General features: G+C 41.9%; 1 protein-coding gene and 1 long non-coding RNA gene across 2 annotated transcripts; one reads left to right on the top strand and one right to left on the bottom strand.

The window, feature by feature from the left end:
• Snx12 (sorting nexin 12) lies at positions 1–11481 on the bottom strand. Its single transcript, XM_048336161.1, has 4 exons — positions 11227–11481; positions 4290–4385; positions 2780–2904; positions 1–1908 (listed from the first exon to the last, which is right to left on the bottom strand). The coding sequence occupies exons 1-4, from the start codon at positions 11389–11391 to the stop codon at positions 1806–1808; spliced, it is 489 nt and encodes a 162-aa protein (XP_048192118.1). The 5' UTR covers positions 11392–11481; the 3' UTR covers positions 1–1805.
• LOC125343651 lies at positions 8156–26272 on the top strand. The gene is made up of 3 exons (XR_007209361.1): positions 8156–9569; positions 21912–21914; positions 26242–26272. It is a non-coding gene; the product is annotated as an uncharacterized LOC125343651 (long non-coding RNA).

Here is a 26272-nt window from a genome sequence, read left to right as displayed (position 1 = left end):
GAGGAAAACAGAGACTTGCTTCACAGTGGTTTAATATGAGCAGAGTTGAATATGACATTGTCTGACAGAAGAACAAACAGTTTGCTGAATAAAAGCCCCAAGTCAGGATATATACATAGTAGAGATGGGGCCTTAGATTCTCAGCACTTGTGCACAATGAAGAGAGGAATTTTTTTTAAGTCTATAACAGAGGATACAAATCAAAAAGGCAGCAACAACACCAACACTGGTGAGGTGGGAAAGGGAGCAGCGCCTCTCTCTAGTGGCTGCTCAGCCTCTGGCACAGGCTCAGCAACTGGAGAGATGATCTGTTGTCTCATGGAACCTCAACATTTAGATGGGTTCCAAATCCTACATTAAAACCCAATCCTAATCTCTCTGATCAGGGTCATATCAGAATTGGCAACCCTTTCCCCTCCAGAAACTACTCCAATACTTCCATGATGGGGATCTAAGCAAAGAGCCCCAACTTTCACGTGGCACCAAAAGTTTACTTGCTCTTATATCACCACTTTGATGGATAGCATGCCCAGCAAACAAACCACTACCTCCCAAACAAAAGTTCAAGAGAGCTGCCAGTCTCAACAAGCTGCTTTAGCCTCTGTAAAATTTAGGAAATCCATACCCAGGTGCTAGCCTGAGTTCAGGTTCTGGAGACAAGGCTGGAGTTCCATAGGAAACAAGTGCAGGTAGTTCAATAACCCTGTGACCAAGCTGGGGAAGGCAGCTAATGACTCTTGCCCCTGAGCCCCATTCAACAGCTCAAAAGTGCTTAGAAGAAATCAAGAGACTGTGTGGTTTGTTTGTGTGCTTCTGCCCTTGGGAGAGCACTAAAGGGATGGAGGAAGGGAGAATGAAAGGAGGAAAGAGGTGAAGTCCTTCCCTACCACCCAGAGGAACCTAGAACATGATCTGCTTTCACCATCCAGGAGATCACCTGACAGTGGTGTTATCTCCACTCCTCAACCCACCAAACCCACAAAGCTAACCCCTAAAGTAGAAAGGGCTTGGAAAGGAAGAACAGTTGGTCCATACTTACTCACCTGCTGGTGAGGAAAACTAGGCAGCCAGAGTAGGGAGCCACAAAAGGAGAGGGGCTAGGTAATAGGAGCTCCCCTACTGCCCTATGGCTTTCTTCTGACTCTGTAGCAGCCATGATGAGGGGCCCAGGAAACCCACACACCTTGCTCTACACAACAGACTACTTAAATTCTAGGATTACTGCCATGGAAAAGCAACATGGGAGAAAGGGAAAGCAGCAAAATAAACTTGTGAGAACTGGGAGCAGGCCTAAAGGAAACAAGGAGAGCTTTGGGGTCTCTACCACCTTCTCAAAAAGGAAAATGTTCATGCAGGTAGGAAAGGCAGGGGTTTTTGTTGTTTTTGTTTTTGTTTTGTTTTTCCCTGCTCAGCTGTCCTGGTTAAACCTAAAAGTAAGAAAAAAAATCCCCTGGACTTGCAGCATCAGTATGTATATAAGTGCTTTCCAGCAAAGTCCCCCTCCCCACAAGGTTAGCCGACTGGCATGGGTGAATGCCCCCAAAATTGCCTTTCAGTCCAACTCCCCACCCACCCCCCAATCCCAAGCAAACAGCATCTGCCTGTGGTTTTCCACCTCTCCTCCGAGAAGAAAATCCTAGCAGAGTGCCCACACAGTGTAGTCAGGTACCAAGGGGCACAATGCCAAACAGTCTATCAGGCCAGGGGATGGATAGCCAACTTCAGATCAAAGAGAGAGAGAGGCTTAGTGTAAAAACCAATGTCATTTCAGCAGGAAAGTAGAGGGCAAGTGGTGAGAGGGGCTCCTACTGGCGCACCTTCCCAGGGACGTAGTTCCTGTCAATTGCCTCCTCCTGCAGGAACATGTGTAGGCAGCGTTCATTCTGAGCCAGTGGGTGCCCAGCAATTCTATAAAGAGACCAAGACAATTGTCAGTAGTATAACTAGCATATGAATAGCAATGTGGAGTTTGGAATCAAGACAAGGTCAGCCCCTTAGAGTTGTACCATTAGAGGACAGAGCAGTAAGCTAGAACTTAAAAGCTAGTATTACAGAGAGGAAGGGGTATTGAAAGGCAAGGGAGGGGAGTCCATAAAATAAAAGCATTAGCATGCAATACTCTCTCAGGATCAGATATCCAAGACCAGAACTCAAAAGTATGAAGTTTTGCTATGCAGTCAGTCCAACACACAATCAGAACCACATGACAGTATCCATTATGAAAAGATGAGAGGGTTGGGAATATGGCCTAATGGTAAAAGTGCTCGCTTCATATACACGAAGCCCTGGGTTCAATTCCTCAGCACCACATATATAGAAGTGGCTCCGTGGCTCAAGTGGTAGAGTGCTAGCCTTGAGCTAAAAGAAGCCAAGGACAGTGCTCAGGTCCTGAGATCAAGCCCCAGGACTGGCAAAAAAAAAAGAAAAGATGGGAGAGACAGAACATATAGAAAGACTGAGGATATAGTCAGAAGTATCCTAAGAATGCAGCTCAGAAGTAGAATGTTTACCTAGCATGTGCAAGATAATCTGGTAACCAGCACAACACACACACACACACACACACACACACACACACACACACACACACAGAGAGAGAGAGAGAGGAGAGGAGAGGAGAGGAGAGGAGAGGAGAGGAGAGGAGAGGAGAGGAGAGGAGAGGAGAGGAGAGGAGAGGAGAGGAGAGGAGAGAAGAGAAGAGAAGAGAAGAGAAGAGAAGAGAAGAGGAGAGATCATGATGGCAAAAGTAGCAAGTGGAACCTCTAAGAACTTGGCTTACTTATTAATAAACTGTTCAAGGCCCTGCCTCCTTTCTTCAATGAATGACTCCTCAAAGATCCCTTCATCTCCTCTGAAAGGAAGCTGTCGCTTCAAGGCTTTCCCAGGCAGTGGTGGTACTACAATCTACAAGCAGAAACAAATTATCAGCCATGTAGGAGAGGGGAAGAAAAAGAATGAGACTGTAAATTCCTGTACAGTACGTGATAAGAGAGGGGTGAGACTGATTTTAATACATTGTAAACCTGTGGAAAGGGCACATCGAAATGCTACCCTGTATAACTAATGTAAGAAAATTTGAAAAATCTATGGATACCTTATTTCTTATCAGGCATACCATTCATCCTATCTCATAATCTGTAACTTTAAAGAACTAAGATCTTAGAATATAGCCAGAATAATTCAGACTGCTCCAATTCTGTCTTTAGGGGGGAATGGATTTACCATCTCAAAAGAAAGAAAATAGCGGATTACAGGCATGATCCTAGCTACTCAGGAAGCTGAGATCTGAGGACCACAATTCAAAGCAAAAAAGGGCAGGAAAGCCCATGAAATTCTTATTAATAATTAAGCACCAAAAAAGCTGGAAGTGGAGCTGTGGCTCAAGTGGAAAAGCACCAGCCTTGAGCAAGAAAACTCAGGGTCATGGAAATTAATTCCAGGAAATGGAAACAATAAGGTTTTTTTCCCTTTGGAAAAAAAACAGAAGTTCAGGGACAATGCCCAGGCCCTGAGTTCTAGCCCCAGAACTGGCATTAAAAAAAAGAAAGGAAATAAACTTCAACTAATCCTCACTTTCCTTAATATTCTACTAGCATTCAAAAATGTAGCTAGGCCTCTCCTGACTTAAACTGTAATAAGATTTCACTAGCTACTAAGGGAAGTAATACTTTTTAAAAAATTGTCGTAGGCAGACAACCTTGCACAGGTCCCAGTCACTGCCACAGGCATTGTGTCCTCAGGCATTGTCACACGTGGTCTTTAAAGCAGGCAAACTATCTAGTTGTACTTGAGATGTAAAATACCCCCAGGGAACTGGAGAGTTAGTAAAATGAAAAAGAGGATGTAAACTAATGAATAATAAAATCTACAGCAATTTAAAAAATTATCCTAAAACCTCTTTCAAGTTTCAAAAGGTAACTACCAGATTCAATATACTGGGATTTGGTAGATGTGAGATCATTTTCTATATTCCCTACATGATTTTACAGACTGTGATTTTTTTTTTTTTTTGCCCATCACGTGGCTTGAACTCAGGGCTTAGATACTATCCCTGAGCTGTTTTGCTCAAGACTAGTGCTCTACTACTTTGAGCCACGGCTCCACTTCTGGCTTTTGGAGTGATTAGTTGGAGATAGAATCTCACACTTTCCTGCCCAGGCTGGATTCAAGTCACAGTCCTCCGATCTCAGCCTCTTGAGTAGCTAGGATTACAGGCATGAGCCATCACTGCCCAGCCAGACTGTGACACCTTCTCAGCCCATGTGTATTTCTTCCTCCAAGGGATATACCTTACTATCTCGCTCCAGTTCATTTTTCAGCCACTCAAAGTCACTGTAGCGCCGCCGTACACAGGACTCTTTCAGTTTGAAGATAGGTAGATTTGTCTACAGGAAAGAAATGAAGAGAAATGGAAAATAATATTCAACCTGAGGATGGCCATCTATCAGAACCATTGGATAGATTTCAATGAATAAATAGCTCCTATAGGTCTGGGGATATAAACCAGTGGTTAAAAAGAAAGCCAGGTGCTGGTGGCTCACGCCTATTCAGGAGGATAAGATCTGTGGATTGCAATTGGAAGCTAGCCCAGGTAGAGAAGTCTCTGTGAGACTCTTATCTGCAATTAACTACTTAAAAACCAGAAGTGGTGCTGTGGCTCAAGTGGTACAGTGCTACACGTGAGCACAAAGAGGCTCAGGGACAGTGCCCAGGCCCTGAATTCAAGCCCCAGGACTATCAAGCAAACACACACACACACACACACACACACACACACACACACGTCCCTTGTTGGCACTGGGGTATGTGACTCAGTGGTAGAAAACTTGATTCTATCCCTAACAATGAAAAAAATCCTACCTTGCTGCTTAGAATTATCCTACAAATAGACTTAATCATATGCAAACATGTGTATAAAAGAATTTTCACTATTATAATAATAAAAACTCATCAATAGAAAATTAGTTAAATAAACTGCAGTATACCTATATAGTGGGATACTATATAAGAATATGAAATATCTACATATACCAGTATAGAAAGATATTAAGTGGGTGCATGCACATGAGCAAACTTGCCTCTATGTGGATATATGTGTATGTACTTTAAACCAGTAACATTTATGAAGATACTAGTAACAGTGACTGACTTTGAAGAGTAAGACCAGACGAATGAATGAAAGACATTGTTCATTGTACAATTTACCATGGACACATAATTACATTTTCTTTTATTTCTTTTGAAATTTTTTGACAATACTTGGGAATGAGCTCAGGGTCTCATGCTAGCTATGCAAGTGTTCTACTACTGAGCGTTGTCTCCAGCTCTCACATTATATTTTTTATTTAAAAAGTGACCAAACTCTGTACATCACCTTTATAGTAACTATTTTTGCTAGTCTTGGCTTGAACTCAAGGCCTGGGCACTGTCCCTGAGCTTCTTGTGCCAAAGGCTAGCACTCTACCACTTGAGCCACAACGCCACTTCTGGATTTTTCTATTTATGCGGTGCTGAGGAATTGAACCTAGGGCTTCATGCATTCTAGGCAAACACTCTACCACTGAGCCACATTTCCAGCCCTATAATAACATTTTTTAAAGTGACCTAAAAGCTGTACATGGTGGTACATGCCTATAATCAGCACCCACAAAACTGAGACAGGAAAGTGATAAGTTTAATGTCAGCTACATAGCCAGACCTTGTCTCAAAAAAAAAAAAAGTCAAGTTCCCTGTAAAGAAAGAGATAAACACCTCCAAGCTATGCTTTCTTGTTTTTTTCCTTCAGATTCTTTCCATTCTTTTTTTTTTTTTTTGGCCAGTCCTGGGCCTTGGACTCAGGGCCTAAGCACTGTCCCTGGCTTCTTCCCGCTCAAGGCTAGCACTCTGCCACTTGAGCCACAGCGCCACTTCTGGCCGTTTTCTGTATATGTGGTGCTGGGGAATCGAACCTAGGGCCTCGGGTATACCGAGGCAGGCACTCTTGCCACTAGGCTATATCCCCAGCCCCTCTTTCCATTCTTGAAGTCCTAGCTCAACTCTCATTTCATCTAGAACATCTTTCCTTACCACACCAGCTGGATATTATGGCCTCCCTGTCCCTGAACTCCTCTTACATTTACACTTTAGTACTGCCTGACATGGTATTGAGTTCTGAGTTGTTTTCTTGGTGCTAGTACTAGGGTTTGAACTCAGAGCCTCAGGAACTCTAACTTGGCTTTTTTTTTGCTCAAGGCTCTACTGCTTGTCCCACAGCCCACTTTCACCTTTTTGGTAATTAATTAGAGACAAGAGTCTCATGGACTTTTCTTCCCAGGCTAACCTCAAACCTCAATCCTCAGATAGCTAAGAATATAGGAGTGAGACATCAGTATTCACTTGTTTTTTTAAAACACCATTATAGGCTGGTGCTGGTGGCTCACACCTATAATCCTAGCTACACAGGAGGCTGAGATCTGAGGATTGGGATTCAGAGCCCATTTAGGCAAAAAAAAGTCCATGAGACCCTTATCTCCAATTAACCACCAGAAAACCAGAAGTGGCACTGTGGTTCAAAGTGGTAGAGAGTGCTAGGCTTGAGCAAAAGAACCCAGGGACAGCACCCAAGCACAGAGTTCAAGCCCCACAACCAGCAACAACACCAACCAAAAAAAAAAAAAAAACACCACTGCTATAATATGCATTGTGTTTGTTTTGTCTACTTAACTAATCAAATTAAGATCTCATCAAATCAAGAACCATGACAACTTCTGCTTTACCAAAATGCAAAGTTACTCAATATTCAAGTACTCAATAGAGATCCTATATATCTCCTTATTCTTCCCTTACCTACAAAAGGAAAAATGAATAGCCATTACATAAATTGGCTTAACATAGCTTCCTCCTGGATATAAATGACTTATTTTCACATATTAAACATTGAGAAGATTCCCTAAGCTCCAGTGAAAAGAGGAACCTCTGGCACACAGAAAGTCCTGACTTGCAGTCCTGTCTAAAAGTTCTAAATAGAAATGGCCTACCATCTGTATTAATACAGACCATATTTCCTGCCAGCCAATTCAAAGCTAAGGACAGGTAGTAAAAGAAATTAGTTTTTTCCTTTCTCTACACTGCCTCTTGGCAAGAAAAGAGCATCTTGGAGCTCTGCTAGAGCTTCATGCAGTCCTCACTTCACCAAGCTTTAAAATCATCATCTGAGTATCAACTTTTCAGGATTCAGTTCTGGTTTAGGCCATCAAAAACTAAAGAACTAGCCGTGTACTGGTACCTCATGCCTGTAATCCTAGCTAGTGAAGAAGCTGAGATCTGAGAATCACAGTTCAAAGACAGCACAGGCAAAAATGTCTATGAGACTCTTATCTCCAATTAACCACCAAAAAGCCAGAAGTGGAGCTGTGGGCTGGGGATATAGCCTAGTGGCAAGAGTGCCTGCCTCATATACATGAGGCCCTGGGTTCGATTCCCCAGCATCACATATACAGAAAATGGCCAGAAGTGGTGCTGTGGCTCAAGTGGCAGAGTGCTAGCCTTGAGCAAAGAGAAGCCAGGGACAGTGCTCAGGCCCTGAGTCCAAGCCCCAGGACTGGCAAAAAAAAAAAGAAGTGGAGCTGTGCTAATGGTAAAGTGATATTCTTGAAGAAAAAAAAAAATGCTGAGACAGAGCCATGGCCCTCAGTTCAAGACAGAACTGACAACTCCCCCAAAAAGCCAAATAACTAGCCAGCTGACATTAGTTACAACCTCTTCAAGGTCCAAGAAATGTTAATGGTTGAAATGCAGTGAGATACATATGAAATAGTATTTTATTGTCCAAAGCATTCTTTTTTGAGCACTGTCCCTGGCTTATTTTTACTCAAGGCTAGCACTTTACCACTTGAGCCTCAGCAACACTTCTGGCTTTTTCTATATATGTGGTGTTGAGGAATTGAACCTAGGGCTTCATGTATATGAGGCAAGCACTCTACCACTAGGCCATATTCCCAGCTCCAAATCATTCTTTAAAAGAATAAACAAGATAGCTGGTTGCCACTGGCTCATACTTGTAATGCTAGCTACTCAGAAGGCTGAGATCTGAGGATTGTGGTTCAAAGCCAGCCTGAGCAGGAAAATCCATGAGACTCTTATCTCCAATTAACCACCAGAAAACCGGAAGTGATGCTGTGGCTCAAGTGGTAGAGTGCTAGCTTCAAGTTGAAGAGCTCAGGGACAGCCCCCAGGCCCAGAGTTCAAGCCCCATGACTGACAAAAAAGGAATAAACAAGAAACTAGAAAAAGTGGTTACTTTAGAAAAGAGAATCTCTGGCAGAAAAGGATGGAGGATGACTTTACAGCTTATCTTCTGTACTATTTGCAGGTATTAACTGTTCAAAGTAAATCATAAAAAATTCTCAGAATTCCAGAAGAAGAAAAAAAGACCCTTTACTATCATGTGATTCTAGGTGTCTATTAGAGTTCACTGCATATACTGTGATTCCCTAAACAGTAAGGCCTCAACAAGTAGGCTTTCACAGAAGCTAAGACAAACTAAAAGAAAAAAAATACTAAGTAGATTCTTCCAAGAGACAGACAGATCAATCACTGTCATTTTGTGGACTCCACCTTTGACCCACAAAAATGCTCTTATTTTCCTTCTTCCTCGAGATGGTGACAATAACAGCCTTTCATCTCAGCACCCAGCCACCTCAGGAAGAGGCTATTACACTAGGATAGCCACTACGCATGCATCAAGCTACAAATCATATCAAGAAGCCAGAATAGGATATCGAGGATTCTTTGGCTCTGACCAAAACAAAATAAAAGAAACAAAGTTGATGTCCACAAGGAAACTAACATGTGTAACATTTCATTTTTTTTCACATGAGGTCCCCAAGACACTTTTCCAATTACCCCACGTTGGAGGTAGGATTACTTCTTAAGAAAAATGAAAGAGAATAGCTTCAGCAATATTTAGTGTGTGGGGATAGAGATTTGAGTCAATAGTAGATGGTGTTCTCGGCATGCATGAAGCCTGGGGTCAATCCTGAGCACCAGAAAAAAATAAACACAAGTGATTTTTACCAATGTTCCCCAAAATGTGGTTCCATAAAAATACTAAGAGACTACATAGCCATATAAATGAATGTAAGTAATACAGAAGTAACAAACTCACATAACAAGGAACTACCATGAACTCAGCATCATTATACAATTGGAAATCTTGGGAAAGAACTGAAAATGGAAAGTTTCATGCACGTTTTGCACATTCAAGATCTGCAATCAACCCTTGACACTTAGTAGACACTATGTCAGTCTGTTTTTAGAATACCTGAAGTACAGAGCTACTTTATTCAAAATCCCTGAGATTTTTAGGGAACATTAATGTCTCCAAAACAGCACAGCAGAGTTGGGATGTAGCTCAATGGCAAAGCACTTGCCTAGCAAGTGCAACATCCTGGGTTCAATCCCCAGTACCAAAAAGAAAAAAAAACAAAACAGCACAGCACAGAGTTTATATACTGAACAAATCTTACCCAGGCTCCCGTAGGTAATTAAGTTCTCCACCACTAACAGTTCCCTGTTTTTTTGCCAGTCCTGTAAGCCTGAGCACTGTCCCTGGCTTCTTTTTGCTCAAGGCTAGCACTCTACTACTTGAGCCACACAGCCACTTCTGGCTTTTTCTATATATGTAGTGCTGAGGAATTGAAGCCAGGGCTTCATGCATGCTAGGCAAGCAGTCTACCACCAGGCTACATTTCCAGCCCCCAGTTCCCTACTTTTATCATACTTTGAAGGACCTGAATTCCATACTTCTCCGAAGAGAGGATTTCAGATAATTCTTAGCTATGTGTAAAACAAATGTCTGTCATGTTTTGCTATTTACTTTTCTTTCTTCAATTTGGACTTTTGCTCAACTTGAACTTGGAGATGGTCATTCAATGAGGTTTCAAAGTACAGGTAGGAGATCACACTTTTCCATTGAATTCATTCACTGAAAAATGAAAACACTACATATTTACTCTTTTAGGTCTTCAATTATACTTGAGCAGGATTTTATCCATAGAAAATACCCTGGCTTGTTAGCCCAAGAAGCAAATGTAAGAAAAACTAGAAAGTAGTGCTTATATTTCTTAACCTATAACCAGTTGAATTGAGACAAAATGTGCAAATCATGTAGTCTATCTGCACATTCCATCCCTGTACTGTGGACTAAGCACTAGAGAATAAAGTCCTCTGTGGTGCACACTGGAAGAAGCCACTCCTTAAGCTGTCCTCAAATGTCATGGATTAAGGTATGTACAGACCAGGGACAGAATCCAAAAGGTTAATCTGGAATGGAAAAACCAAATGGTCCTTCATATACAGACAAACCAAGTAAGAGTTAATAACTACTGAAGTAAACATTCTAGATACTTCAAATCTAAAGGATCAGCACATGATGAGAGCAGCAACTGACAATCCACCAAGTTCAGCGCAGGGCCAGGTTTTGGTGAAATACAGCCATGTGGTACCTGAGGAAACTTAAGCATAAAATATTTCTCTCATGATGGATTGGGTGCCATTGGTCAAGATGTACTGTACTCATAATCTGGCTTGTTGAGTTGAAACCACTTCATTTTAAAGTAAATAAGTAAAATGTTTCTCTCCAGATGTTAATTCAAGGAAGTACTCAGTTTCTACCAGACTCCTTTACTGTTTCTGCCCCCGCAAATCCACTGTTTTCCTTTCCTGGAGTCTAAATTCCCTTTAACCTACAGGCTTTGCTTAACTCCATCATCCTAGAGAGGCCTCATTGGGAAGAACCTGGGCCTTCCTGCCCTCCCTCTTTAGACTAGCCAGTATAACCTAGTTTAGTTATGAGACCCAGAGATATGTCGCCGTGGCTTTCCATCCCCACCCCCCAGCCCTCCTCCACCCTCCCTTTTCTTCCGTCAGTCTTGATTCCTATCTACTTGAATTCCTCACTAATCTGTGTCCATCTTCCCCACCCTGTCCAGCCATGCTTCACTTCTTTCTCATGGGAACTTGTTCTCCCTCAGAGCCCCCCACCGTACGATGTCCCCCTCTGGAGTTTTTTTGTATCCGCGGGCCACAGCTGAATCTGTAGACCTCTCTCCAAACCTAGTAAGTCCCTAACCCCCAAAGGACCCCTTCAAGCGTCTTCTCCGTGGTTAGTTGTCCCCATAGCAGCCCGAACCAACCCCACCCCCCACCCGGTCCTCCCTCAGCTGTCTCCCTCACCCCGTGACTCACCCGCATGCGAACCTCATAGGTGGTGAAGCGCGCGCGGCCCACGCCCACTGTCTGTGGATTAAAGATGTCGATCTCCAGGAAGTTACTTGGAGGCCCATAAGCATCGGTCAGGTCCTGCGGCTTCGAGTTAAGGCGCCGAGTGTCAGCTACTGCTGTGTCCGACATCTTTCCGAAGGAGAGACCCAGACCCGGGAAAGGGGGGAGGGGGGGGGACAGAGGCCAGAGGCAAGAGCGCGCACGGCCCCTCCCGCTTGCAAAATAACCAGCCAACCTACTGATGGCGGCGGCGCGCACGCGCAGGCGCGCCCACACAGCTGCGCACGCGCGTGCTGCCTGGCCAGGGCCCTGCGCTCTGAATAATGGCCAAGCTGAGGGCTGCATGCCCCATACAGAGGAAGCCTCATCCAGGCTTCCGGGTGGTGGTGGTGACTGCCCTGGAACGCGCATCTCCAATGCGTACCACCCAATACCCAGAGAAGCACCACAGGCAGGCTCCGCCAAATTGTCTCAGAGAGTGTATCAATCAGTCCTGGGCACTGCCCCACAAGCAAAAATACTGCCGTGATAGGCCAAAGCCCAGTGACCTGAGTTAATCGGGGTTTTCCGCGAAAATAGAAGGGTGGTCTCTGGACGATGGGCTTCCAACAATAGTACTGAAAACCTAGTATGCAAGTGATAGTTTCAATTCATGCCTCCACAATTGAGCTCTCGGCACGACATAGGCTGCCAGAAAAATAATGAACTAGAACGGAATAAACAAAGCTGACTTCTTGTTCTCACTTTTCAGGAAAACTAGATATATCTTCATACTTCACATATGGCCACGTAAAAGCTAGCTCCAGGTATACAGCACTACATTTCTCAGCAAATCTGAGGTCATTTATTTCACACCTTCTATTTCTATCTTGCATAACTCCCAACTTGGCAATTCTCTGAGGTTGCTGCAACCCATAATGGAGATATAATATATGTCTACATTAGAACATCTATAGAAAACTAAAATTTATACATGCCCCACATTGAAAGATAGACAGATGATAATTTCATTTCATCCTTCCTCCTCCCTTCACCTGCTGTCAGCTCAAAAATGTCTTTCCATTATCACCGATGTCTGAAATTCTTAAAACATAAAACTGAGTACACAAGTTACTTAATTCTACTTAACTTATATCTACAAAACAAATACTTATGTGCTAAGTACTAAAGACCTAGGGTTAAATAACAGAATATTGGGTCCTGGTGGCTCACACCTGTAATCCTAGCTATTCAGAAGACAGATCTGAGGATTACATTTTTTTTTTTTTTGCCAGTCCTGGGGCTTGGACTCAGGGCCTGAGCGCTGTCCCTGGCATGTTTTTGCTCAAGGCTAGCACTCTACCACTTGAGCCACAGCGCCACTTCTGGCCTTTTCTTTATATGTGGTGCTGAGGAATCGAACCCAGGGCTTTGTGTATATGAGGCAAGCACTCTTGCCACTAGGCCATATTCCCAGCCCTGAGGATTACATTTTTAAGCCAGCCTGGGCAGGAAACACAAGTGAAATTATTATTATGATAATGATGATGATGGTGATGATGTAGATTAGGTGTACAAAGGGGTTACAATTCTATAAGATTATGGGTACAATGTTTCTTGGTTAATGTTTGTTCTCCATTTTCTCCTTCCCATCACTACCTTCAAGTTACATACTTCAGTATTTGCTGTACTTGCTCCCCTTTCCTCCATTCATGTATCCTCCCGTTTGTCTTCCCCTACAACATATTTCCAACATGTGAAAAACTTACCTCCAATTAACCAGAAACAAGCTAAGCTAGCAGTGGAAGTGTGCCTCAAATAGAACACTAGCCTTGAATGAAAAACACAAGTGAGAGCACAAGGCTCTGAGTTCAAGCCCCAGTACTAGCGTGCGTGCCACATACACACACACACCAGTAATAATAGTAATAATAATGAAATAGATATGAGTTGTATTCAATATGGTGATAATATTGTGTAGGACTAAAGAACGTGAGTTCTGGATTGAAACTGCCTAGGTTTAAGTCCCTGGTTCCTAGCTGTGTGACTATGAGCAACTTAGACAAATAATTTAATTATCTGGAATATGGAAACTGGAAAAGACCAAAAGCTAGCTCTAGGCTGCCATGAGAATGTAATGAAATAAAATATGTACAAACAATAGTTGTTCAATAACTGTTAGCTACTTTACTACTTGGGATGAGAGAGGGGAAGAGAATTGGAAAATGACCTCTGAGTTTCTGATTTATATAACTAAGTACCATTGATCAGAATTGAAATTGCATTGTGGGTGCGAACAAGAGGAAAAAACTGGGAGACAGTGAGAGAAGAGGTGGCATTGTCCCAAAAGAAATATATTCATTATCTGACTTATGTAACATAACCCCTCTGTACATCAACTTTATAATAGCAATAATAATATAAAAAATTGAAATTACAGAAAGAGGAGTAAATTTGAGAGGAAAGATGATTAGTTCAGTTTAGATAAATTGGAGTTTATGGGACACCAACGCAGAAGTGTCCAGCTGACATGTAAGTGTAAGCTTGAGGACATAGTCGAGGTAAGAGATGGGCTTGGGAGTTATCAGCATATAGTGTAGAAAAAAACATGTTTAGAGGCAAGAACGGATTCAAAGGTTGGAGAGGCAATTTGAGTGAGTGTGAATCCTCACAATTTAACCACCGAATCCGTGGCTCAAATGGTAGATAGAGCACTAGCCTTGAGCAAAAAAGTTCAGGGACAACACCCAGGCCCTAAATTCGAGCCCTATGGTTAGCACAAGAAAGAATGAAAGAAAGAGGGAGGAAGGAAGTGATGGAGGGAAGGAAGGAAGGAACCTTTGGGGGCAATAAAATATTTTTCAAATATTTGACTTTGCCTGTAATCCTAGCTACCCAGGAGGCTGAGATCTGAGGATCACAGTTCAAAGCTAGCCCAAGCAGGAAAGTCTGTGAGACTCTTATCTCCAATTAACCAACAGAAAACCGGAAGTGGTGCTGTGTCTCAAGTGGTAGTGCACTAGCCTTGAGCTCAAGGGCTCAAGGACAGCCCCCAGGCCCAGAGTTCAAGCCCCACGACCAACAAAAAAAACAGACATTTCACTTTAAGAAAACTGGTGCGGGGGGGGGGGGGGGGGGACAGCTGGGAATGTGGCTTAGCAGTAGAGGGCTTTCCTGGCATGCATGAAGCCCTGGGTTCCATTCCTTAGCATCACATAAACAGAAAAAGCCAGAAGTGGCATTGTGGCTCAAGAGGTAGAGTGCTAGCCTTGAGCAAAAGAAGCCAGGGACAGTGCTCAGGCCCTGAGTTCCAAGCCCCAGGACTGACAAAAAAAGAACAAAGAGGGCTGGGGATATGGCCTAGTGGCAAGAGAGCTTGCCTCGTATACATGAGGCCCTGGGTTCGATTCCCCAGTACCACATATACAGAAAACGGCCAGAAGTGGCGCTGTGGCTCAAGTGGCAGAGTGCTAGCCTTGAGCGGGAAGAAGCCTGGGACAGTGCTCAGGCCCTGAGTCCAAGGACCAGGACTGGCCAAAAAAAAAAAAAAAAAAAAAAGAACAAAGAAAGAAAATTGGTACTGGGCACTGATGGCTCATGCTTCTAATCCTAGCTGCTCAGCAGACTGAACTCTAAGGACCCCCATTCCAAGACAGAGTAGGCTGAAAAACTCAGTGAGATTCTTATCTCCAATTAACCACCAAAAACCTAGGAGTGTAGGTTTGGAATAAAAAAAAAAGTGAGAGTGCTAGGCCCTGAGTTCAAACACTAATACTGGTGACCCCACACACGCGTGTGCATGGATGGGCGTGCACACAACCACCACTCATGAAAGACAGACAGAGAGAGTAAGAGAAAGAACTTGTAATATTGGTTGTTGCTGGAGAATAGAGCAGAATAGGAGACTCTGAGAGCAAAAACAGATGTTTCTTTTTTCATTTATGTGTAAAATATTTGATTTTTTTAGTTAAAATGAGAGGAAAAACAATGCTAATTTTAAATGTTACGTACCAAAAACTTTGATTCCAAAATTTTACTTTCATTAATTTATCCTTAGAAATTATTTGGTAGGGGGCTGGGAATGTGGCCTAGTGGTAGAGTGCTTGCTTTGCATGCATGAAGCCCTGGGCTCGATTCCTCAGCACCACATAACCAGAAAAAGCCAGAAGTGGGGCTGTGGCTCAAATGTAGAGTGCTAGCCTTGAGCAAAAAGAATCTCAGAGACAGTGCCCAGGTGATAGGTTCAAGCCCCAGGATGGGGGTGGGGGAGACACACACACACACACACACACACACACACACACACACACACACACACGAGAGATTCTTTAAAGTAAATAATTCCTTTTGTTTCCATATTTGGGGGCCATTTTCTTCTATTTTGTGAGTTTGAGTGAGGGTTTTCTGTTTTCTTGTTGTTTTTAAGGTGCAAATCTCATTACATTGCCTAGACTGGTCTCAAGTTGTAGACTCAAGCAATCCTTCTACCCAAGTATCCCTAATAACTGGGACTACAACATATACCACTTAGTCTGGTTGGTGATTTTGTTTATAAGACAAATCTTATAAAGAAGTAGTACATTTTTATAAGACTTTGAACCTTAGTCAGTTTCATTACAAATCAGTCTCTTTTGTAAATGACAGAATCCAAGGTTCTCCGATATATACATTTAATATAATATTCTGGGCTGGGAATGTAGCTAAATGGTATGCATGTGCTAAGCCTGTGTGTGGTCTTGGGTTCAATTCCAGAACCCCAAAAATAAAAATGTTTTGCACTTGTTCATAGGGAATGATGTCCATGTAAAAGTGAAAAAAAACTGGTAAAAAATGTTTTAGTCTATTTTTCTAATGTATATCATTATGATATTATATATGGATGTATGCCAAAATATAGCAAAATTATACCTCTTGATAATAGAATTTCAGTTGAATTTGTGTTTTTACTCATAATTTTTTAAAGAATAAAGGATCAAACTCCTGACTTTCTTTTCTCCTCTTTCTATTGTTTTGTCTGTTCTTCTGCCAGTGCTGAGAACAAGCACAAGGCTTTATGTATGCTAGACAAACAATCTACTACTAAGATATGCCCCCAGTCCCTAGGATCTGACTTTTCAAACAATGGACTTAACAGTCTTTTTTGCCTTTTGTGTGTTTTGTTTTTGTGGTACAGGGCTTAAACCCAAGGTTTATATTCCTTTTTCAATCAGAAGGGAAAAAATTATTTGCAGTTGGAAAAACTACTAAAGGGCATACACAGGATGAAAAGCTTGTGAAGGAGACCAGGAAGGAGTGGTCAAGAGAACCAGGAGCTTAAAATAAATAAAATTTGAGAGAGAAAGATACAGGAGATGATAGCGATCTGGAGTCAAGGGATGAAAAAGTTTCCAGAAGGAGGTGATTAAGTGTTTACTACAGTAGAAAGGTCAAATAGATAAGCCATGAGAAATATCCACTAGGTTTGACAATTACCTAAATGAGAATAGTTTCAGTAGAGTATTGGGAACAGAACCCAGATATAATGGATTAAAACTTGAATCACAGAAGTGGAAACATTCAGTAGACAAAGTATTTTCAGAAGCTTGCCTTGGAACTGGAGGTATGGCTCAAGTGATAGAGCCCCAGCCTTGTACTGAAATGCCAAGTGAGATCATAAGATCCTGAGTTTAAACCCCATTAGTGGCACACACACCCACAAGAAAAGGATGAAGAAGAGGAAAGGGAAGAAAAAGAAGTAGTAACAGCTTGTCTAAAAAATGTAGCAGCTGAAAGTAGCAATGCATTGTCAAAGAAGAATGTTTATGACAGGAGATGTTAAAATATGTTTAGCAGTCTGGGATTGTGGCTTATTGATAGTGTTTGCCTAGCATGCATGAAGCCCTGAGTTCAATTCCTCAGTACCATATAAACAGAAAAAGCTGGAAGTGGTGCTGTGGCTCAAGTGGTAGAGTGCTAGCCTTGAGCAAAAGAAGCTCAGGGACAGTGTCCAGGCTCTGAGCTCAAGCCCCAGGACTGGCAAAAACATATGTTCAGCAGCTAGAAAGAATTATTTCATAGAAAGTGAAAATTTGAATTTATAGATCAATAAAGAGACAGGCTTAAAATCAAGTGGACTTTGAAGAATTGTGTAAATTTAATTGCCAATAAGGTATAAATAACTGATGCTTGTTATATTTTAAGGGAAAGGTTTGATAGGGTGGGAAAAGAAGAACAGAAAGTACTGTGCCAATTAAGTCCTTTACAGTAAAAATAAGGTAATAACAATTGAGAGAGACACCCTGGGCTTGTCCATTCATAGGCCCCTGACCACTGAAGATATAAGGAGCTGGTGCTATCCATGGCAAGTTGATAAGAGGACAAAGTACAGGCTGTGGGCCATGTGTTGAGTGAAACATCTGGAAAGAAGAGGCATCTTATTGATGATACTGGGGATCCTTTCCAGTTAGTGGCCAGTGAACCTTATACTGATGGCATCTTCAGGAAAGCTGACACAAGCTGGACATTCCCACCTGTAATCGTAGCTACTCAAAGAGGTTGAGGTCTGTAAGTTGGATCTTCTAAGCTTCCAAGCCAGTACAGGCAGAAAAAAAAAAATCCACAAGTCTCTATCTTCAATTTAACCAGCAAAATAGCTGGACCAGAGGAATGGCTCAAGTGACAGAATGCCAACAACTATCATGAAAAAGCCAAGTGAGCATGAGTCCCTGAGTTCAAGCCTCAATACTAGTGGACACACAAACACAAACACACACAGCACACACAGATCCAAGCAATATTTCAAGGCCTGGCATTAAGCCCTACTACCAGCGCGCGCGCACACACACACACACACACACACACACACACACACACACACACACACACCCCACAATCAGGGAAGGTGACAGTGGTAATCAGGAACCAGCCAAAGGCTGCCTGTGAGAAATAAAAGGAATTTAAGGGGCTGGGAATGTGGCTTAGTGGTACAGTGCTTGCCTAGCACACATGAAGCCCTTGGTTCAATTCCTCAGCACCACATAAACAGAAAAGACCGGAAGTGGAGCTGTGGCTCAAGTGCTAGCCTTGAGCAAAAAGAAGCCAGGGACAGTACTTAGACCCTGCGACCCAAGCCCAGGACTGGCAAAAAAAAAAAAAAAAAGAATTTAAGACAGAAAAAAAATAGCTGTTAACATTTTACACACACACACACCATTTTGTTTTTCATGGAAAGCACAGTTCAGTTACTAAGTGATGTTGGGCAAAGTTGTCCTTTGGACCTCAATCCCCTACATACACACATACACACACACACACACACACACACACACACACACACACAATGAAATCCCTTAGCAAACTGGTAACATCATTACTTGGATGTCCATTGTCTTAGCCACTGAGTTTTCATGACCACAGTCACACTTTGCCAAAAGGAGTCAAGAATAGGGAAAAAATGAGAAATAAAAGTTTAGAATCTTTAAATTGGAAGGAATGTCATTAGTTCACTGTCCTGCCACAGGCAATATTGTACCTTAATCAAACAAACAGCCATCCATCTTCCTACCTTAGAATTTTCTCCCTGAAGATTTCACAATCTCCAACTCAGTGTTAAGCAACCATACTGACAAGAATTTCTTCCTAGTCTCTTAAGAATGTCCCAAGGAAATAGCAAACCAAAAGCCCCTGGCAGTTGGGATGTTTGTGATCTCAAGAGCAAGAGGCTAGAAATGTAGAGTGGGTACCCTGGGTTGGGTGTAAAAAGAAGTAATGCAAAGATGAAACCAAAAAAGCAGTAGTCATATGCACATGATCTGTAGTCCAAGAGATCTAGATTCGGTTTAGTTGACTTTCTAAAGAGGCCCTCTCTTTCCACTCAGCCAGCTGCCTATCAATTAGTGACATCTCCCTTTCCTGAAGTTCATTTAACCCTAATTTCAGCCGTCACCTCCCTACCAATAGTCCCTACTTTCACATAAATCCCTTCTGAAAGTTGTCGATCCCCTCCCAACATTGATGAAGTGCCCTTTAAAAAGTGTTCAACTAGCTGCTTAACTTGGTGATTGTGTTTATTTGACCAGACTATCCCTGGATCGCCTTAGGATGAGGACAATCTGAGAAACAGCATGTGACCTAAGCGTGTGAGTAGTGTGCGTGTTTATAGGGTTGCCAAAGACCTAAGCCATCAGCTGACAAGAGTTTGGCCTCCAGCTTCTACAGAGGTGTTTGCTAATTATATAATTAGTTATCTAGTGACAGTAAAGACCTAAAAAGGTAACACGGCTACAGTGAACAAGCCTTCTTCCCTTAATAAAAACTCATACTAATGGTGGGACAAAGGGTAAACAAATGCAGCCATGGTACTCACTAGACACTATGTTGAAATGAACTGTACAACTTGCAGGGGAGGATAGGAAGAAAAAACGTGGGAGAGTATGAGGGAAGAGGTGACATGGTCCAAAAAGAAATGTACTCTTTTTTTTGCAGGTTCTGGGGCTTGAACTCGGGGCCTGGACACTGTCCCTGAACTTCTCTTTGCTAGCACTCTACCACTTGAGCCACAGTACCATTTCTGGCTTTTTCTGTTTATATGGTACTAAGTAATAGAACCCAAAGTTTTATGCATGCTAGGCAAGCACTCTACCACTAAGCCACATTCCCAGCCTCCCAAAAGAAATGTACCCTTTGCCTGACTTATGTTAACAGTAATCCCTCTGTATATCACCTTTATAATAGCAATAATTTTTTTAAAGAAGTAATAAAAAAAACTAATACCTATTGAACACCTACTATGTATCAGGCACTATTTTCAACACTTTCATATAATGTAATGTCAGGTAATGTCAAAACAATCCTTCCTATGACATGGATACTGTGCTGATATTTGTAGTGTACAGATGAGGCATAGTCACATTAAACAATTTGCCCCAAGTCATACAGCTAAGAAGTAAGAAAGTCAGGATTCAAACCCAGATTGTCTGGTTTCTGAGCCCTGCCTTTTAATACACTTCTCAAAGAAGATTAACTCGGTATATCAGTTCCGAGGGGTGGGGGGAACAGAGAGGAAAAAAGGGGAAAGAATGGAACCATAGAAGCAGGTTAGAAAAATAATAAAAACCACCCTAACAATTGATCAGTAACGTTTGCATTAAAAAAAAACTGCTTACTCCTGCCTGGATACTGTTCTGTTTGGTCTTTAGCCTGAAACTTTGGTTGAATCCTATCTTCTTAATAATCATGAGAATGATGAGCTTCTTTAATTCTTGTCTATTCTTCAAATCCCAGGGCAGTTTACACCTCCTCCATAAAGCCTCCATATCCACCTACACTAATCTGTGCTTCAAAAATATTTTACATATATTGTCTTTAATGTTTACTTGTTTTTGACTAACATTCTTAGTATGAATATATGTCTCATCTTACCAATTATATTACAAACTACCTAGGAGAAGGGACTACGATTTCTATTTCTCATACATCTTGCATCTTCCATAATTCCTAGCTTGGTGTATAGCAAATAATAGACACTCGGTCAATATCTGTCAGTTGACTGATTGACTGAAAAAGGTCACAGACTGCATCTAAACTTGCTAAACCCCACACCATTTAGTGAAGAATGATGCACTCAATGTGTACTCAATAAACATTTATAATATTGCAAGATCATTCAAAAAAGCTTTATAGAGTTTCTGCAATGTGCAAAGAATAATACTATGGGAATACAAATAAAATGGAAGGCCTAAGGGCATGGCTAAAGTAGTAAAATGTTGGCCTAGCAAGTGAAAGGCCCTGTGTTCAAACTTCAGAACCACAAGAAGGAAAGGAAGGGAAGAGAAGGGAAGCTATTTTAGCTGCATTTGAAGTCAGGACTACTTATCACTCAATTGTTTTGTCTCTCTCAATTCATTGATGAACTTGAAGAAAATGGATGGCAGTGTTGTGGAAACAATAGAATCAGAGTTGGAAGAGACATAGTAGGGTCAAACTTCCTACCAAATACAAGAAACCTTTTGCAGTAGCCCTGATACAACTTTTATTTAAGTGTGCTTACACTGTTTGGAATTAAGTGAAATAGGAAGCACAGGAGCAATAATAGGTTCAAAGACAAAATAGGGTACATTTCAGGTAGCTGAAATGCAGGTCTCAAACTGAGAGGAGAAGTCAGGGCTGAAGATAGAGATTTGATGGATCAAGGACCTCAATATCAGACCTGAATCCTTGAAACTACTGAAGGACAGAGTAGGAAAGATGCTAGAACTTATAGGTACAGGAAGGAACTTCCTGAATATAGTCCCAGGGGCACAACAAATAGGGGAGAGACTTGGCAAATGGGACTACTACAAATTAAAACGTTTCTGCACAGCTAAGGACATAGCCACCAAAATAGAAAGACAGCCAACCATATGGGAAAGGATCTTTACCAGCACAGCAACAGACAAAAGCCTAATATCTGTCATCTACAGAGAACTAAAAAAACTAAGCCCCTCCAAGCCCAATAAACCAATTAGGAAATGGGCAAAGGAGCTAAAGAGAGACTTCACAAGAGACAATATAAAAATGGCAAAGAAACATATGAGGAAATGTTCAACATCCCTGGTAGTAAAGGAAATGCAAATAAAAACAACCCTGAGATACCACCTCACTCCAGTTAGAATGGCCTATACTCTGAACTCAGGCAACAACAAATGCTGGAGGGGGTGCGGGAAAAAGGAACCCTTCTCCATTGTTGGTGGGAGTGCAAATTAGTACAACCACTTTGGAGAACAGTATGGAGATTTCTCAAAAAGCTCAATATAGACCTACCCTATGACCCAGGCATACCACTCCTAGGCATCTATCCTGAACAGCAGGTCCCAAGATATCAAAAAGACATTTGTACTTCCATGTTTATCGTGGCACAATTCACAATAGCCAAAATATGGAAACAACCCAGATGCCCCTCCACAGATGAATGGATCCAAAAAATATGGTACCTATACACAATGGAATACTACATAGCGATTAGGAATGGTGAAATATTGTTATTCGCAGGGAAATGGTCAGAACTTGAACAAATAATGTTGAGCAAGACAAGCCTAGAACACAGAAAACAAAGGGGCATGATCTCCCTGATATATGACTGTTAAGATGGGGTGACAGAGAGATAGTAAAAGACCAGGTCTGTGAAACCAAAAACTGCTTGTCAAATGGTATTTCCCACAGGATTGGCTCAGCGACCCAACATTATGTAACTAAAACCAAACAACTACTCAACATATAAAGGTCAAAAATTGACCTCTCGGGGCTGGGAATATGGCCTAGTGGCAAGAGTGCCTGCCTCATATACATGAAGCCCGGGTTCAATTCCCCAGCACCACATATACAGAAAACGGCCAGAAGTGGCGCTGTGGCTCAAGTGGCAGAGTGCTAGCCTTGAGCAAAAAGAAGCCAGGGACAGTGCTCAGGCCCTGAGTCCAAGGCCCAGGACTGGCAAAAAAACAAAACAAAACAAAAAATTGACCTCTCAGTGGAATACAATAGCTCAAAAGCTATGTATGTACGTTCATATAAGACTACTGTCGACATATTGTCTAATGTCAACATTACATTTAAAGCCCTAGGCGAATTTTCTTGGGCGTAGGCCACGTGGCTACTGTATATGTTCTTGGTACATTGTGTATTGGATATATGTCTACCTGACCTAGGGAAGGGAAAGAAAAACAAGGTGTAAGATATCACAAGAAATGTATACACTGCCCTACTATGTAACTATACCCTTTTTGCACAACACCTTGTCAAAAAATTTGTGTTTAATTAATAAATAAATTACAAAAAAAGATAGAGATTTGAGAGTCCCGGGCATTGATGTAGAAGCTCAAACACTAAGATGAAGACTGCCAAGGATGGGCTAGAATGTAGCTAAGTGGTGGAGAACGTGCCTAGCATATTTTTATGTGTGTACCAGTACTGGGCTTGAACTTAGAACCTGGGTTCTGTCCCTTGGCACTCTGCCACTTGAGCCACAACTCCACTTCTGGCTTTTTGGTGCTTAATTGGAGATAAGAATCTCATGGACATTCTTGCTACAGATGGCTTTGAACCGTGATCCTCACATCTCAGCTTCCTGAGTAGCTAGGATTACAGACATGAGCCACTAGTGTCCAGCTTGTGTAGTATTATTTTGTGCCAGTCCTGGGGATTGAACTCAGGGTCGAGGTGCTGTCCCTGAGCTTTCTGTGCTCCACACTAGGTGCTCTATCACTTGAGCCACAGTTCCACTTCTGGCTTTTTTTGGTAGTTAATTGGAAATAGGAGTCTCACAGACTTTCCTGCTCCAGCTGCCTTCAAAACTTGACAGATCTCAGCCTCCTGAGTAGCTAGGATTACAAGCCCCCCCCCCCCCAAAAAAAAAAACCTGCCAAGGACAAGGAAGGAACCAAAGATAATGTCTCTTGAGAATTCTCCTACTTGGGAAAAGAAGTAGGAGAAGAATGAGAAGGAAATAAAGTTCATCAGGAAATTACTCAGCAATAATATGGAACTACCTTGCATTTATAGATGAAAATGGCATAGCTAATCTCACTGGAAGCTGTTAAATAATATAGAATGGGATATAACAAAAGAGAGAGTAACAGAAGGAACTTATCCTGATTAAAATATAATGTATGCACATGTGAAATAACAAGGTTATGCCCCTTGGTATAATTAATAAACACTCAAAAATGAATGACAGGACAGTAAAACAGACTGTCAAGGGGTGGGTATTAGCAGGAGGGGAAAGGTGAGTGGAGAGGGTAAATGAAGGTGAATATGGTCAAAGTACTTCATAGGCACACATGAAAAAGAACTATGAAGCCACTTGAAAATGTTTTTAAAAGGGGGAGTGGAAAAAGGGAGAGTGATAGAGATGAGGTTGATGAGCTATGTTGTCAACATGTATGGAAATATTACAACACAAACCCCTTTGTACTATTTACTAAATGCTAATACTTTTTTGTAAAAAGAACGACAAGAAAGTAAAATAGACTGTTGAGGGTTGGGTACTAGCGGGAGTGGGGAGGGTGCATGGAGAGGGTAAATGAGGGTGAATATGGTCAAAATATTTTATATGCATATATGAAAATGGAACAAGGAGATGCCACTTGAAATTGTTTTAAGAAGGGGAGGAATATAAGGGAGAGAGATAAAGGAAATGAGGTTATACAGGTACATTTTATGCATGTCTGGAAATGTCACAATGAAACCCCTCTTGTACAATGAATGTATGCTAATAAAAATTTTTATATATTTAAATGCCCATTAAAGTTGTCTCTGACAAAGATGCTAAAGAAGAAAGAGCTCACCAGGATCAATGCAGGATGAAGCAGTGATGTGAAAAAGAATTAAATTAAGAAAAAGTTATTCTACCTGGTGATTAGGAAAACAGACTAAGACTTTTTCCTTTTTTCCTTTTTTTTCAGGACTAGGGATTGAATCCAGGATTTCATACATGCTTGGCAAGTGTTCTACCTCTGAGCAACACCCCCACCCCTAAAGCCACCCTTTTGATGACCTAGAAGAGAACAGTCTCAGTGGAATAAGGTCTAATTTTTATTATTCTAACAAGATAAGAATAATAAAAATCCCTAAGACCTAGCAGAGCATCTGGCTCAATACATATATGTTGAATAAATGAATGAAAGGATGGGTGAATTTCAGGTCCTGCCACAAACAGGAGGTGAATGGAAAAGGACAGAGAGTAAACAAGTGTATTTTTTTTTTCTCTGAAGCAAGAGTATGGTGTACGTGATGATACAGAGAACTGTTAAGATAAGAAAAAGAGCAACTGAGGCTTATGATTTCTTCTCAAAAACTCTCAGGAAATAACACCTATAAGCACTGAATAAAACTAACACATCGGGCTGGGAATATGGCCTAGTGGCAAGAGTGCTTGCCTCACATACATGAAACCCTGGGTTCGATTCCACAGCACCACATATATAGAAAACGGCCAGAAGTGGCGCTGTGGCTCAAGTGACAGAGTGCTAGCCTTGAGCAAAAAGAAGCCAGGGAAAATGCTCAGGCCCTGAGTCCAAGCCCCAGGACTGGCCAAAAAAAAAAAAAAACCTAACACATCCCCAGACACAAACACATCACCTGAAGTTCTAGAGAATGAAGAAAAACAGGCAGATTTCCGGAGGGCTGTTAGAACTTGAAATAAGAAATGAGCAAAAGGTGAGTGTCCCATCTTAATGGCTGTAGACTAGCCTAGAGGAAAGCTGGAGTCATAAGCCAGACCACTAAAATCTTACGAGGGTTTTGGGGGGTGTCAGGGGGTCTTATTTGGGTTTTTGTTTGGGGGGGGGGGTTCCCAGTCCTGGGGCTTGGGAATCAGGGCCCAAGCACTGTCCATGGCTTCTTTTTGCTCAAGGCTAGCACTCTTCCTCTTGAGCCACAGAGCCACTTCCGGCTTTTTCTGTTTATGTGGTGCTGAGGAATCGAACCCAGAGCTCCATGCATTGTAGGCAAACGCTCTACCGCTAAGCCACATTCCCAGGCCTTATTTGGGTTTTTGTTGTTAAGTCTAAAGAATCAGAGAACAGAGCCAGGATAAATAGAATCTCTGAAAAAAATATCTCAGAATGGCGAGATTCTGAGAATTGGAACCCTAAACTATCTGTACATGGTATACCCCAAACCATGAAAGTTAGGGGCAGAATCAAAGCTCTTTCTAACTAAGCCTGAAGGAATGATACTGAAATTGGAGTTGCTGCCAAACACAGGAAAGGTAACTTGCAGGAAGAGTCCAACCAAGTTAATTGCCTACTGAAATAAGTACATCCACACTCCTCACAGAAGGTAACTGACTTCAGAGTCTCTACAACTCAACATCTGCAATGTCCAGAAAGCCTTCTAGAATTATGTTATATATGAAAAGTAAACAAGTTGTGATCCATCCTCAAGGGAAAAGACAGTTAATGGAGGGCAAAGTTGAGCTGATGAGGCATAATGAGGAGAGAAAAATACTGTAGTAATGAAAAATAAATTTTTGGTACCTGTCCTGAGGCTTGAACTCAGAGCCTGGGCACTGTCCCTG

This window comes from Perognathus longimembris, chromosome 28 (genome assembly GCF_023159225.1).
Source record: "Perognathus longimembris pacificus isolate PPM17 chromosome 28, ASM2315922v1, whole genome shotgun sequence".
Taxonomy (NCBI): domain Eukaryota; kingdom Metazoa; phylum Chordata; class Mammalia; order Rodentia; family Heteromyidae; genus Perognathus; species Perognathus longimembris.
Note: the sequence above shows the minus strand (reverse complement) of the source record. Positions and strands in the feature narration are given on the sequence as shown.